Source organism: Micropterus salmoides, unplaced genomic scaffold (genome assembly GCF_014851395.1).
Source record: "Micropterus salmoides isolate LMB-PRFRI ecotype aquatic unplaced genomic scaffold, ASM1485139v1 Ms_hic_scaffold_9, whole genome shotgun sequence".
NCBI lineage: Eukaryota > Metazoa > Chordata > Actinopteri > Centrarchiformes > Centrarchidae > Micropterus > Micropterus salmoides.
Window position 1 is genome coordinate 25,317,888 of NW_024044681.1, and position 16,776 is coordinate 25,334,663.

The 16,776-nt window shown below is 37.5% G+C and overlaps 1 protein-coding gene across 2 annotated transcripts in view; it reads right to left on the bottom strand.

The window, feature by feature from the left end:
* zbtb20 (zinc finger and BTB domain containing 20) overlaps positions 1–16,776 on the bottom strand; it is a 32,839-nt gene continuing 16,063 nt past the window's right edge. For both annotated transcript variants that reach the window (XM_038707987.1, XM_038707986.1), the window contains exons 3-4: positions 14,369–15,895; positions 1–12,102 (exon numbers count right to left, since the gene is read on the bottom strand). In XM_038707987.1, the coding sequence (XP_038563915.1) occupies positions 11,567–12,102; positions 14,369–15,875 (2,043 nt within the window). In that variant the 5' untranslated portion in view covers positions 15,876–15,895 and the 3' untranslated portion in view covers positions 1–11,566. The remainder of the gene's footprint in view (positions 12,103–14,368; positions 15,896–16,776) is intronic.

Consider the following 16,776-nt stretch of genomic DNA (forward strand, 5'->3'; position numbering starts at 1 on the left):
TTTCTGTGAAGTACAGGAAAGTACTAGTTTTTATTCCTTCATAATCAAACTTCACAAACAGCTTGAACTTGTACAATACCTCAGAGAGTGAAAATTACAAAAAAAGTGCTGGTAACATTTACAAAAATCATCCTTACTTAGCAACAATCAGTTTATTCTTCCACACTTTTTTTAGTCTTTTGTATTAAGGCTTAATACTTCTGTATAAAGTATATGCAAGATAAGTCTTCACAGTTTTTCGAAAAAAGTCACAATATTATGTAACATAATGAAGCTTTTACGGCTATTTTCTTTATAATAACAAATACACATCACTGGTAAATATATGTGAAATACAGGGCTTATTGTAAAATGGCAAGTAATGATACTGTTTGCTGAGATAAATTGATTCCACACACTGTTATAGGAAAGTTTTGACATACCGTTGCTATAACTGAAGGAGGAGGAAAAGAAAATGATAAGCATAAACACTTGGGAGATCGCCTCCAAACTTTGGCACATCCCATGAAACAATTTCACAAAATATGAGATTTATTTTTGAAATCATACATATGGAAGAATAGCTAAACTGGCATAAAGTGAAAACATGCTGTGTAGTAAGGTGCTAAATCAGAGATATTACATTGCCAGCCTTTTTCCCCCACGTGGACTGACATGAATAAGGTGCATTCGTAAGACTCAAAGCATGTAGGCCTTTCTTAGATGTCAACAAAATATGTAATAAATACATGTTTTTCAAAAACAACCTAAATTCATTTGACCAATAGTCTTGAGGCGACCTCGTATACTCATGCATTCCCATGGATTCAGAGAAATTAATATCTCTACTGCAGTTGTGTAACTCTCTAACTGTGGCATGTGAAAGTAAAAGCTGTATGGTATTCATGGTATGTGTTATTTGCTTTTTTCCCCCTATTTTAATTTAATTTAATTTTTTATTATTTTTTGAACTGTTGAAATTGTGACAAACTTGATGATTAAGTAGATGGAATTGAAAACTGAATGCAAAACTAAGCCAAGATATATTCACAAGATCCTCTAAGCTGCACTGGTTTACAGGTCAACAGATGAGAGCTCTAGCCCTAGACTTACCAATTTCACCCTCATGCATACTGTACGGTTAAAGTGACGCAACAAGCTTGCTTAAATAGTCTACATCACAAAAGCAATTTGGTTTTAGTGCAAACACAATTGGCTGGCTTCAGCTTCTCAATAATAACAAGCTCACCAAGGAGATTACAAGAAGGCACATACTTATGCTTCCTCTAACACGCAACATATTTAGACAAACCGCAACATCTTTCAACAACACCACAAAGCGGTGAAAACAGGAAAGCTACTACATCCAGATAAAATGGTGAAGTTTTGCTGTTTGTGAATTATTGAAAAATTTACACTTATCCATCAACAAAATACCAACGTTAAGGTCAATAATTACTGCTGTTGTGAGTGACCTCGTTGAAAAAGGATGAAGTATGATACATTTTGGTGGACACAGATTCTCAAGTGGCCAATGGTGCTATGTTTATATGACGTGAGGTGCATTTGAGATTTTCTTTCTTACTATTTCATTATTATCTCACTTTTTTTTTCTCTCTTTTGTGACATCCCAGCGAAAAGCACTCAAAGCGACCAAATATGCAGAGAAGATGATTGTTTTTAAGGGGAAAGGTATCCAAGACAGAGGACAGCTGGGTATATCTTTTGGTATTTGTGTTTATCTTTAAATGTGTTTAGTCTGATGTGTGATGAAGACAACTGATGTTTGACTCATGGGAAATGATTCCTTCCCTCACACGTCCCTTCACTTACTTCCAAGCTGCTTGATTTGTCCAAAACAATCACAGGAGGAAACAACAGTTTTAATGCCCCTCAAATCTGGACACTAATACTCGGGGGGTACGGCTGGGTAAAAAAAAACCTGCTACGAACAACAATTACACGTGGATGTCATGTGCATTTAAAAAGGTGACTGATTCTGTACCTTTGAATACAAAAACAAATCAAGACTTGTCAAATATCACCATTTACTCAGCATTGCCACTGTGGGCGACAACCGTCACATATTATGGTTCAAAAATGTGTTGAGTGAATTATATTGCTTTTGATAGAAGGAGACCAAAATAAGTCTAGTGCAAATCTCTTTTCTGGTTTGAGAAGTGGTGGTTGGTGTAATGACTCAACTGTCATATCTGCTCTACCATAACGCGGACATACCAGGTGATTTAGAAAACTGGATAGCTGTCAAGTGGTATCCCTTTAGGATTTTTCTGAATATTTAAGATAGCACTCAAAAAAATGTTACAATTTGGAAGGAAAACCCCTAATAAATGTTTCCTATTATAAATAAACCATCACCCAATGAATGCAATTAACCAGCACAAAGGAAATATCTTAACTTCTTACATCTAAATGACTCCTATTTTGAGCAGGAGGATGGCGGCCATGTTAGTCACCCTCCCCTGTACAGCTGGGAGGATGTGCTTTGTCTGTCAGGGTGTCGTCTGTGCAGTTATGTCTGTCAAATACATCTCTCAACTTGGAAATGTTGGAAAACTCACTCCAGTCCAGTGTTTGACAAATCATATTATAAAAAACGTCCTTGCACATACATTTAAAAAAAAAAAGAAAGAAAAAAAAAACTTTATCCCCTATTTCAAAACAGCAGTCAATACATTTCAAACAAGCTTGTTTCATAACAACAATAATAATAAAATACAAACCAACTTGGAGCATAAATTATCAAAAACAAACTGAAAACACATTACTGCAGCATATATTTCAGGGTTGCTTAGTTGTGATGTTAACTACCTTTACTACAACAGCTCCACTTGTGCCAAGTTCATAACTATATAGGAGAAGTACTTTTAGGGAAATAATAAAATATCAAGCTAACGTAGGCAAAAAGAGCCTAACAAAATATACACATATTTATAAGCACATCTCATAGTTCACTCAAGTGCATGTTTACAAAAGCATCTACATACAAGATATGGCAGCAAAAAGCCTGAAAAGCCAGATGAAAAATAACCTAAGCTGCTTTGATTAGGACACGTCATTTCTGATTTGTACTGTCAATATTTGGGAAATTCTGTCTCCAACCTGGGTACAAAACATCGCCCGAATTACAGTAATTCAATTTCCTATTTTGAACACACAGGATGAAAAATATACAGCAGATTCACCTAGAATTCAACCTTACAGTAATAAAATATTGTCAAATTTTGCCTAATGATTTACATTCTGCTCGCAGATGATGCCTTGTCATTACAAAAATATATCATCTTGTAATCACTTTAATACATATTTGGACCACATTATGATACTTAAATTCATGTTACAGTTTGGTTTGACTCATTAATTTTAATAATGTAGCAATGGCTGGCTCTGACGTTTTTCTTTTCAGTGAACATGAAATACTGTAATATTTGCTTAGAGATCATGAGTGAGATTTAACTTGTTTTGCTGAGACTTAAAGTTGTGTATCATTATTCTCTATCCTTTTTTTGGCTTAATAAACAAGCTACAAATATGTGCAAACTTAACATCTTGGTCCATCTCAAGTATAAATGGCTAAATGTACTCTATGTCACAATGTCAAATTAGTAATTTAGGGACAGCCTGAAAATATTAGACGGTGCCAATATTTGATGAAAACTGCTAACATAAAGATTTTTTGGATTTAATCCAATGTGAAGGTGAACAGGTCTACACTGATTTGCTAAATGTGTGTATAGAAGACATAACCAATGATTATTGAGTATTATGTTTTGTCAAGAGGAACAATGCAACATTTACAATCTTATACATGTTTTAACATGCGATAGTTTACATCACAGCTACTGTGTCAGATTCATTTTTATGTTTTGTTGCATTTCTTATAAAAAAAAATCTATTTTGGTCTACAATAGGCAAATTAACACAACCACAAAACATAGATGCATTTTCACAAGCACCCTGCAGTGAGAAGAAAAACAAAGAAAACCCAAAAAACAAACAACTGTAGCAATCTAGCCCAACCATTGGAACCCCACACACATAGAAAAGAAACGCTATTTTCTCCATAAAACTTAAATTATCTTAACCCTTCTTTGGTTTGTGAAAACAAACATTGTCTAGTACAGTTTTTTTTTTCTCAATTTGACTTCTAATGATTAGCATGGCCCCGTTTTACAAATGACCACCACCAGCCACTTTGGGGACATTATTACAGTGCTCAAATCTTTAATCTCTGTCTGCAGACTGCGTGCTGGCTGAGACAGTGACCAACATTGTGGTGAAGAGCCTTGACTTCTCTCTTTTTGCAGTTTTTTAAAAATGTTATTTTACGTCTCTGCACTATAAAAGAGAGACCTACATAGAGAAACTGAGTGATAGCATAGTGCATGTTGTCTATAGAACCAGTACACACAAGCATAAGCTGTGCTCAAAGCTGGGAGTTGTGATCTTCTGGCAAAATTTAAATAAACAGCAAGATGAGATAAAAAAAAACCCAATCTATTTTAGGGAAATATACATTTTTACTAAACTCTGATGTAATGGGCAATGTTGCTACTACATAATCAAATATCCCACAGATCTGTAAAACGATTAAGTGCTGGAAATCCTCCTTAATATTAGGTTAGTTAAGTGTGGAAAATGAATGCCAGACTAGGAGTTGGAATGTTCTGGACTTGAACAGGAATGCATGTTTTTAGTTGCACTGCTGCACACTTTAAAACTAATTGAGCTGGACTAAGCCGAAAAGACTGCAGCGAGTAAGAACACAAAGAGGATCAACGTTTAGTCTTGATTAGAGGCTAAATCGCATATAAGTTTCCTCACCATTGTGATTTTTTAAAAAGATACAGAAATCCTGTTATGGCGGGACACTCAAAATATAGTTTGTGGTCGATTAAAAACAAAGTACCCCCCTACAGGAAAAGGCTGTGTAGACAGGACTGCATGCTTCATTCGGACCGATGGATGGTAGTTACCTGATGATGTTTTATTAAAAACCTCATCAGGGTAGTGTAATAACTGCATGTTCGGAGAAATTAATAATATAATCTAGATGATATTATAGCTTAGTTTGGCTGTGTTGTACTTTAAAATTAAATAAAACAGCTGCTTCACTGTATGTGCGTAAAGCTAAAAATCAAAACAGAATCTGGATGTCTGACTGTAAAATGTGAACAGATGCTGTTTGTGTGTGTCATAGTGTGACGGTTGGATGACAGGGACTAGCTTTATCACATTGCCTATATTAGTAATGCTTTATTTTAACATTAAATGTATATGAAACTAAGCCTTCAAAATGTGCATTTGTTAATCATAGCTGTTTTCTCCTATTTACTTGAAAACTATGTATAATGGAGGGTTTAAAGAGTCAAAATAAAGGCAATCACCTGCTTTTGGTATGATGCATGTTTTTGATGTAATATATTATGTTTATGTTATAAGTTTTACAGAAATTTCTTGAAAAGATTCTTTTATTTTTCGTTTTTCTCCTTGGTTCTGACGCCTAATTTAACAATAGCGGTATAATTAAAAACGTGTCTTTTTTCCCCCTAAATTTGGCACAGTAACTAGGCTGGAGAAGGTTATAGAGAAAACTGTGGTAATTAGTCCACAGGGGACAGAATAATAAGCCATCCCAAAACCTTTTTATCTCGCAGCCACTCATTCCTGAAACTTCATTTATGATTTTCATTCTACTATATTTTCTTTTACTTTTGTTTTCATATTGTTAAACCAAACACTTTCAACGACATTTGAATGCTGTGTGTGTGTGTGTGTGTGTTCTCTTTTGCCAAAACTTTCAATTTGTAATCTCATTTTGCCTCCAAGAAGTGGTTATAAATATCTACTGTCAGTCTAATGTTTAACGGCCAGTTTGTTTCTTCACGTTGCTTGCCCTTTACAGTTTCAAGCTGTATGTAAACAACAAGGCTGTCAGATAAGAGGAGATGTTAATGATCGTTGTGGGGAAATTGGGCACTGGCTTGCATGTGGAAGGGCCTGTCATCAAGGTCAAAGGACACATAGTAAAACTACTATAGCAGCTGCCAGGTCATATGGCCTGCAAACCGCTTTTTAGTTGTTTACAGTAAGTGCCAGTATGGGGTAACTTACTGCCATGCTTATAGACGTTATTACAATCTGATGAAAGGCAATATTTACCCACAATAAGATTTTTTTTTAAATCCAAATATTCTGCTTGGATTTCCGTTCACTGTGGCAGGCAGCACGTTAACTTCACCTCTCCCTATTAATGTGTGGCCCCCTCTGCTGTTCACAAAGTGCCACTGGCCTTTCCCCCAAAACATACATTACAGGATATGGCTTGTTTGCAAATGGCAAAAACCGAAAATAAAAAATGGCATGTATAAAATGCCAAACAGCAAAGAGAGAGAGAGAGCAACGTGAAAGAACAAAAAACGGTCATTCAATTTTTCATATTTGTTTTCTCAGGTACTATGCGGACCCACTCAACCTACTTGTAATGTTTCATTTAGACATTAAAACGGGATTGCGTTTTATATCTTTGAATCCTCCAAACTGTATTAATGTTAGATAAAAAATAAAACTTGCAGATGTAGCCTTTACTGTATATGAATAGAACATTTCAGGTATTTTAAAGGGTTCTCTTAGGATGCACTCATAACCACCAGGTCTTAGCAGTAATAGTATAAATAATATATTTATATTAGACCATTGTGTATATACTGTATCTGTGCAATGTAGGAGAGAAAAACTATGAATATTCTGTATAGTTGCTGTATGTACTGATAGGCACTTGATAGGCATATTCCCTATATCCCACAAGATACTGTATACTCTAGCTGCAATTATGTCTTTATCAAACTATCTGAAAATGTATTCTCCAGCTGTGTGGAGATGGTGATACTTAAATATATATAGTATATTTGTAAGAAGTTATCTATTTCACTCTTATGTGTACTGTAGAAGGCCAAAAATGCAGTTGGTTTCACGTGTTTTCTGTATTCTACTCTTAACTTTGTGACTTTTAGTCAAGCTTAAATAAAAAATCTGACTTAAAATGTGTGGAGACGGACTGAAAGACAAACAGGAAGACAGACACATGCTTATCAGAATAAAATGAAGCTGTTCCTCGCCCCGATATGACCCTCACCATTACTATCTTCCATTTCCTTGTTTTCATCTCAATGCAAAGCAAATAAGCATATAAGCATATATAGTACTGTGAAATATGACTCAATAACTGACTATCCTTTATCCAGTTGCGTGAAGCTATGTATGTATAAACAACATCACTATGATCACCATAAAAAAAAGCAGGAAGAAGCCTGAAATAAAGAAGTATAACGATGAATTAAACATACTGCAAGAAGGACAACAATGTACTGTAGACCCTGTGTCTCTACACTAAGATAAACAAAACATGAACAGTAATATATTTGAAACACAATACAAACAGCTGCAGGCTCAAGGCTATTATCTACTTTTCAATATGTTTTGTTCTGAAAATATGCAAACATAAAGTCTAGACTTTTTTTTCAAACTAACAACTAGAAGAAGCACGATTGAGATAAGGACTTATTTTCTGGATAATGTTGCAACTTTTCAACAATTTTTAACCGATTTTTTTTGCAACACTGAGAAAAGAGAATTAAGCACCACCACGAGTAGCTGAAGCAGTATAAGGAATATATAACTATGGACAGTGAAGAGCATGTGATGCTAATGCAACAGGAGAGGGGGGGGGGGGGGGCTAGGTATGTTATAGCACGTTATGACACACTGGAGAGAAGGTTCTTTCCCCTTCCGAGCCTGGTCTGCTATCAAACACCTTATGATACAAGAAGTTAGTCAACTGACAGTGGGATGAGTTATTAGCCCTCATCCAGATAACGTTGAGATTGGCTACTTTTGTTATTCCAAAAAAGAAAAAGATAGAGAAACAATTGATAGTGTAATTGTGAAATCAAATATTTCAAAAACCAACATCGAGCTACTTAACCTACTATTTAGACCAATGATACCACAAAGCTGGTTGTACTCATCTAGCTACAGTCAATAGTGCATTTGATATATGTGTTTACACAAAATATGTAAAATTTAGGTGCCATGAAGGAATGCTAGATTACTGAATACATACATCACACTGAAACAATTCAATTAATGTATCTGCCTATGCTTTCAAAAAAGTGATGATGTTAGTTTGGCAGTGTTTAACTTGGTACTGAACAGACAACAAACACCAACATCATGAGCTGTGTGCCATACATGTGGCAGTACTGTTGGAAAGAGATCTCGGCAGTTGCTAACATATTCTATTTAGTGCATTGTCTGTTAAGGCATGAGATTACCCTCCACGTGCTGTGTAGAGACAAATATAGCACTAGCATGCAGCAATATTGCCATCCTGGCAACAACAGCTACAAACAGGAACCATACAATTTAGGCTTATATGCACACCATAGGAGACAGGCCCAATCAAATGTTAAATAATGTGCTACTTTTACTGCGGACTAACCTCACATTTGTTTTTCGGTTTATTTCTTATCTGCAGTCAATAATTTCTTTTAGCTGAGGAGAAACCAGAATCTATCCAGGTCTCTCATGTTCATCACTTGACTTCACTTCAACTGACTCCACAGGGATCTGAAATCTAGTAGCAATTATATAAAATTTAGCATCAAAATGCTGGACATAACTTCTCCAAACAGGTACAACGAAGTAAACAGTGTTTGACCTACCTAGGCCTCACTCAAATCTCAGAACAAACGTTACAGGTGCCGTATTAGCCCAAAAGGTTTGGAGAACTGCTTCTCATAGTACCTGCGTTGCATATTGCTAAGGAAGCCCTACAGTTCAGATATACCACTTATCAACAGTTTGATTAGGCTATATACCACACACAGAGTCTCACAGACATACAAACACTAAGGAAGGGACACAACTGTGTACAACCGACAGACAGATATCAAAAAGCTGCATTCCATCACCTCCCCACACCTTTAAACCCACGGAAAGTTGTTCTAGGACACACATATAATTTATGTTACACACACACACATTATAAATGTATTATTATTAATAATATAATAATAGTTATTATTATTACCTCTGCCAACGGAGTTGGACGGGAGTTGTGTTTATTATTACTGTTGTTGTTTCACTGTTAATGTTGTTTGGCTTGGATGTTCTCGTAAGAAAATTCTGTCTGTTTCTAAAGAAATGCAATTGAATAACTGTTATAGGGAACTGACTCCATAAAAGAATGAATTCAAAGGTTAAAACATAGATGAGCACACGTAATGGTACATATTTAAATAAAAATAAATGCTTGCATTAACACGGCACGAGTATATACTGTAGGTAACTGCAAGCAATAACGAAAGCCAAGAACCGCTGAATTACTTAATGAATAAATTGAAACAAAGCTATTCTATTACATGTGAACTCTACAACCAAATGTTAGATTTAAAAAAAATCCTCTTTTCTAAAACTATAATATCTCTGTTAACAGTAGTGCACTTATTGGTTTAAGCAGTGCAACATATATGCAAGAAAATAATGCAGTCCACTTATCAAGATTTAAAAAAAAAAATGTTTTTTTTTTCCTTTGAAATTGAATAAAAGAAAATTATAGAAGTTCATTTGACGAAAATGATTAAATATTAAGCACAGGCATTTAAGAAATGTGCAAAGTAGCACTGTTTTTTTTTTTTTTTTGAATGTACAGCGGGTCTTCTTAAGACCACTGTACGCAGTTATTCTTTTAACAATACAACTACTAAAGTGTTTGCTCACAAATGAGCAAATCCTTCAGATTGCAGTTGCAGGCTGTTGCATGTGTGTGTGTGTGTGTCCTATTTTGAGTAAAAAGCAATACAAAACAATTCAAATATCAGAAATGAGCCTTAAGTGATGTGATTTATGGATGACAACTTGCGCACACTAGCTTCCAAATCTATTCTGTACATGCTGTGTCTAGGTTTTTAGAAAAATCAGGAATGTATACTATTGTCTAGAAAGTCCATCTCCAACATGTGGTATATCGTGAAACTGTGATATCAATGGAGCTACTTGTTTTGCTCTGAGACTGCATATCCTTTCAAAACGTTGCATGCCATTTGAGCCTTCAGGGAGAGCAATAACACAAAGATTAATGCATTTAGCTCCCACTAGCTTAAATGGCTTTGCAATAGTAATGAACAGGTTATACAGGGTTCTAGGATCAGGATGGCATTTGTTTCCAATTCAAATTTGATTCAAATTAAATCCCTCCCTCTTCAACACTGTTCCAATCAACAACTAGCCTAACCCCTCCCCCCCAATATCATAATTCCATTATCAAATTAAAACCATGTCGGCTACTGAATAACAACAATAGAAAGTGACAAATATTTTTTTAATCTACATCCCATAACAGTCAGGTGCAAGTTGAGGAGCAGCAATTATGAAGGAGAGAGTTTAGTCGCATATGCCAGCCTGCCATAACTGTGAATGTGAAAGGCTAAAAAAACCAATCAGCAAAAGAATCTTTCTTTTTTTCTTATGTTTTGAAATGGAAGAGGTCTATTAGCCTTAACAGTCTTTTAAGATATTAGTGGCAGTGTATGCAAATGAGTTAAACTCCAAACTTCAGAAAAAAAGAAACAAATTTTTGCTCAAATACTGTCTCATCAACACACCCTAATTTAGTAAACGCAATCTTAACCATTAAAATGCATGGACAACAATTACAAAACAGATGAGAAATATTTGTCCCCGTCACCACTGACAGGAAGTTACATTTCAGTAAAATGATTGAAATTGGTACCTTGACAACAGCTGCATTATAATCCCTTAATACCATAGGAATAAATAAAACCCACTGTCAAATTAACTACTCTCCTTTTTTATTTTACATAAGAAGGCAATCTTGTGACCATCAGTATTTTTAGAGGGAATATGTAGCCCAACCCCAGAAGATTTCTTGTTATTGTTGTTGTAAATTATACCACAGTAAGCTTGGACATCTATAGTTTCCAAACTGGTCAGTATGGGTTCACAACTACCATGATTTATATTTCATGGCAATGTACACACACACACACACACACACACACACACACACACACACACACACACACACACACACACACACACACACACACACACACACACACACACAAACACACACACACACACACTTAGACAACCAGACGGACACATGCAAATACACACAAACGCTCAAACATATATGCACATGTATATTCATTCAGACATATCTACACTAAAGGTGTGTTTGTGTGTATGTGTTTCTTTCGTAGGCCTTTCGGTAGTGTTCAACACATAAATCAGTATTTTAGGAAAGCATACATTTAGAGGCCTGTAGTTAGGATCCATCCAGTAGATCAATATCAAACTACTAAGCCTTAAGGCCACCATCTTTTTTTTCTTTTAGAATAACAGAAAAAAAAAAAAATCTTTTTTGGGAAACTTAATGTGCCAGTGTCTATACTCATTACTCTTCATACCTCAAAACAAGAAAAGGAAAATCTAGTGCCATTTTATTTGTCATTCTTTTTGAAAGAAGTTTATCTATTAGTACTTATCCATCGGAGACATGCATTCGCATGTGGTCATTGAAGTGCTCCATTTGGTCGAACTTGGCAGGGCAGACGGAGCACACGTAGGTGGTCCCTTCTTGGCAGCTCGCTTCTGCAGCTACACCCACTCCTGTTCCAACCCCAGCCCCTACTCCAGCACCTCCGCTCACTGGCATGGCGAGGGCCACCACTCCAGCTCCAGGCTCAGGGACAGCCATTGGGATGGGAATGGAGACCGGGCCTGGGGTACCTGCGCTCCCCGACAGCCCTGTGATGGTGTTGCCTGTGCTGTGCAGGGCCATGTGCCTCTCCAGCAGGGTCTTGTGTGAGAACTTTTTCTTGCAGATGTAGCACTCATAGGACTTCTCTCCACGGTGCAGCCGCATGTGGACGTTGAGAGAGCTCTTCTGGGTGAAACGCTTGTTGCAGATGCTGCACTGGTAGGCCCGCACCCCTGTGTGTGTCACCATGTGTTTGATTAAGTAATCCTTCAGGGAGAACGAGCGCCAGCAGATGCTGCACTGATGAGGCTTCTCACCTGGATGTACATGCAAGACAAAAGCATTAAGGGGAAAAAAAGAGATATATTTTTGAGGATTACATTTACACAGTATGGAAGAATCTGTGCAGCAACATTTGACGCCTGAAGCCAGCAGTGTTACTTTTCCAGTACAGGAACATACCTCAGGCTAGAATTTCTTAAACCTGTGTTAGCTGTGTTATGATGGTTTCACTAGACTCTGTATGCTACAGCTCTGTGAGCAACGGGTTCCTATAATGTAGCTCTGATGCAGTTATTACAAAACTGTAATATAACTGTACAATTTCTGTTTTCTGAAAATTCACAACTACTGTAATAACTTCACAGACACAGACAGGTGGAGCTACAAGGACATAAAAAAACCACACACACCAATGTTAATTCCCAAACGATCACAAACTAAATCCTTTATGCTTCTCTTTGGTATTTTTGTCAGTTTCGTGAGATATAAGCTCATTTTAAATCATTGTCTCTGCGGACATTATGGGGTGTAAAACATTAACATATTAATAATTACATAAAACTAACAGGTAGAGGAAGAAACTGACAACACTGCGAATAGGCAAGTTGATTTATGCAAGTTAATGAAGTCCTGTCTATCTGCAGCTTGCTGCTGCAGTGACTGAATTAATGTGTCTCTACCTGCTTTGATTTAATGAAGCCAATAATTTATACTTTTACTTCATCTGTTTTGTTTTTTGTTTTCTTTTTGCTTGACTTGCTCCAACGAGAGGGTCGGAAGTCAGAGCCAGTTACAGATCAGGAGCACTGAGCTAGCACACATATCAGGTATATCTACTGTCTTGCTCTTCTTCAGGGCCGCAAATTTGAAATACAGTGACTCATACAAATGCAAACCTGTCTCTTTTGTCTCTGACTGATTTTTGATCATAGCCACCTCATAGCACATGTCTATCATGCAATAGTACTGGGTGGATATTTTACAGATCCACATTTTTAGGAATTTTCAGTCTTTCATAATGACTGTTGAGATTTTTCTCACCCTCATCTTTCATCGAGGTGTGAAGATATAATCTATTATACTTGCCAAAGTATGTCTTGATTACCTTTTTTTTTTTACTGAAAAAACAGTTTATGCTGTATATGTATTAGATGTATGGTAATCACATGTGGAGAGCAATACAATATTATGCTAAATCACACTGACATCCTGTTAGTTCTTGACTAATATTTTTTGAGTAAAGGTAATCCATCATTGGCTGCCGTGGGACGTTCAGATCTCGTCCATGGGTCTGATCGATCCGTGACTTCCCTTCTCAATATGTCATCCCTCTGCTCTGTACAATTGTGCGAGTAAATTAGGAAATTTGGTTTGAAATAGCTTTCAAAGGAGGTTCTGCCTATTTGAGTGGGCACGTTTTATGAGATCATCTAATTATATGATATCTAATTCTTTCTTTCTGTGATGATGATTTGAACAGATTGACAAGGCTGTCAGGGCTAGAAGAAAGCAATGCACAGTATAATAATGTAACACAGCTAACAGACTAATACTATACACTCTATATTTTATGTACTAATCTTCATACTATACTGCTTTACAGATAGTGTTCATTTACATACTAACTTGTACTAGAAGGAAAGGATAAAGATGGGCACAGATGGATGTTAAATTTAATTTAATTTAACAAAAGAAAAAGATAAATGATTGTTCAAATATCTGAGATGTTCTTGGTGTTGTGTCAAACTCTGCTTCCTCACTGATTTGTGTTTTCTCTTACCTTACCCTAAAGCCAACCTTAACCTCGTGGCACCTAACCATAACCTAATCTAACCCCGGAGGACAGGCCTTTTTTAAAAACGCTACTTGAAGGGGAGCGGGACCTCGACATGAGACTGGAACAGTGACATCAATGTGTATACTTAATTTTGTCTTAAATTTTGTCACTTTCTCAGTGTGACTGTGGGTACATATGCTATGTAGTATGTTAAAGGGACACAGCTCTATATTGATACATTATTATGAAATAATAACATTAAGGAAAATAAAATAACCTTTTGTCTAATATTGTTTTTGTATTATGAGAAACAAAGAAACATTAGATCATTTTAATGTTCCTATTTAAAAAAAAAAGTTTTCACATCATAATAACACATTTTTTATGTTAGACTATACCGCTAACCAAAAATATTTCTATAGTATTACATATGATAAGTACAGCTACTACCTACATAAACTATGGATAAGGCAATCATTTAATTGAGCTTACAATATAAAATAAAATTTTACATTTTGACTTACCAGTATGGACAAACATGTGTTTGACGTAGTTCTGTTTAGCAGTAAAGGTTTTACTGCAGAGAGTGCATTCATAGGGCTTCTTTTCCCCTGCACCAAGTCCTCCTGTAACCTCTTGCTTCATAGCTGGCGCTTGCTGTACCGACATGGGGTTCGGGAATGATGGCATTGCAGGGGGCGGCACTGCCACAAACTGGGGTTGCTGCTGGCCAGGAAGGTAAAGGAAAGGCTTGTTGTCTCTAGCCGGCTGTGTAGGAAAGAGTGTGGGCAGGAAGGTGCTTCCAGCTGTGCCCATCACTTGGGAATTGCTGGTCACGGTGAGCGGCATCCTCAGATTGCTGGTGTGTGATTCTGCCTGGCGCATGTAGTGCAGGGCACTTGGCAGGGACTGGGACATGACTGAGTTTGGCAGGGGCTGCATCATGCTACTGTCACTAGTGCTGTGGGATATGTCCCCGTCCTCTGTCTCTTGCACTTGCTCTGGGGACGAGTCATTGACCTCTATATGCACTGGACCTCCTTCACCTCCGTCCCCGCCCCCGTCTCTAAAGCCCGTCAGGAACGGTTGCTGCTCCATAGCATCTGGCTCAGTACTGATGGAGGAGCTCACCCCTGAGTCAAAACTTTCAACCTTGGATTCACTCTCTACACCTTCAGTATGGTCAGTGTCAATAGGACAGTCCCCCAAATTATCGTAGCAGCTGTACTCATCTTCGGCCTCCTGCTTTATGTGCATCCCTCCTGTTTGTATGCGTACCGGTCGGGGTTGCTTACGGCAGTGAGTGGACTCTGCTGTGGAGATGAAGCGATCGACCTGTTGGTTTCTCTCCTGAATGCGGTTCATCCAGGGTGGATCTTGAGACTGCTGGTCCTTCTGAGTGCTGAGAGTGGGATCGTAGTTTGACGTCAGAGGGTTAATGTACAGGGGGCGCTCGCGGGTGCCGTTCTGCAGAGAGATGCCAGAGTAGGAGTACAGTGATGTGTATGCACGATCCATGCTTTGCTGTGATGTTGCTTGCATATAACCTGACTCTGCGTCGCTGCTGGGCCCAGAGGTGCCAGACTCTGGCGTGCCACGGGGTGTTTCCTGACCAGAGTCTCCTGGTATAACAGGGAACCCCCCCGGCCCTGCCAGGCCCACATTCTGGGACACAATGCGGGTACACTCATCAATGACGGTCTTGATCTGTAGGATGCTAGCCGCAGTAAGGATCTGCAGGGCCTCTGACTGAGATACCCGCAGAATCCCACTGTACATAAAGTCAATCAGCTTTTGGATGGATTGCACTGAGACCACAGAAGGGATCTCAATGTCGCTGTAGCCCAAGAGCAGCTTGTCCTGAAAGAAGGGGCTTCCAGCAGCCAGCACGCACCGGTGAGCTCGCAGCATACTTCCATGGATCCGAACAGTCACGTCACAGAAGTGCCCACGGTTGCGCTGCTCATTGAGGGTCTCAAGTACAGAATTGCTGAAGTTGTGGAGATTGATGTTATGAATGCGCTCGGTCATCCCCTTGCAACTGATGTCACCTGCAAGTAGACGGCAACACACCTGATTCAAAAACTCTGACACACACAGTCACCACAATATTAACTGGTATGCCTAAAGTGACTTTTTTATGATTTCTTTTCAACAACAACAACATATTTCCATTTTTGGTTTGATATATTAGGAGTAATTTAACAGTGTAATTGAATAATTAAATATAAACTGTTATAGAATAGCCATAGGTGAATGCATCACAAAAAGAAGTTCTCTTGTGTGCAAGGAAATTGCCTTTTGCCTCATGTTAGAAAACACAACCATGTCACAGTACTACAATCAATTTATACATATATGCTTAATAATGTTGATTCTTATTATAAAAAGACATAAGAATGGTGATTGGAGGATTCCTAAAATGCTAATACAGATATGGTCATTTGAATATTTTTTTCTCTCTCAAGGATGAGAATCAAATAATTTCAGCATAGGAGCAAAATTTGTCTCAAATCAGGCTGAATCATCGTGGTTTGAAAATTCCACATTGCCATGGTGAAAGACAATTAAGATGGTTCCCATCTACTTATTATTACTGTACAAGTTTCCCTCTTACAGTGTGTATTTCTGAAATTCCACCAACCACCATTAGGTGGTGCACTGGGCTTAGAGGACAACAGGCCTCTTTTGTTAGCCATGTGTTCACTTTGATGGCGCCTCCTAACTATCCTTGGAATATACTCGATGTGACCCGGCTGATCAGTGTGCAAGATAACTTAAGATGCTTTTCTCCTCAGTTAGGTGTTAAAAGAAATGAAAATCGAAATCTAACTAAGATATGTAGCAAGTGTAAGAATTATGCAAATTATGGTTGTTTTTGTAATTGCTGTAAACTGAATTTCTTTTGCATATAAACATGCTTGAGCATAAT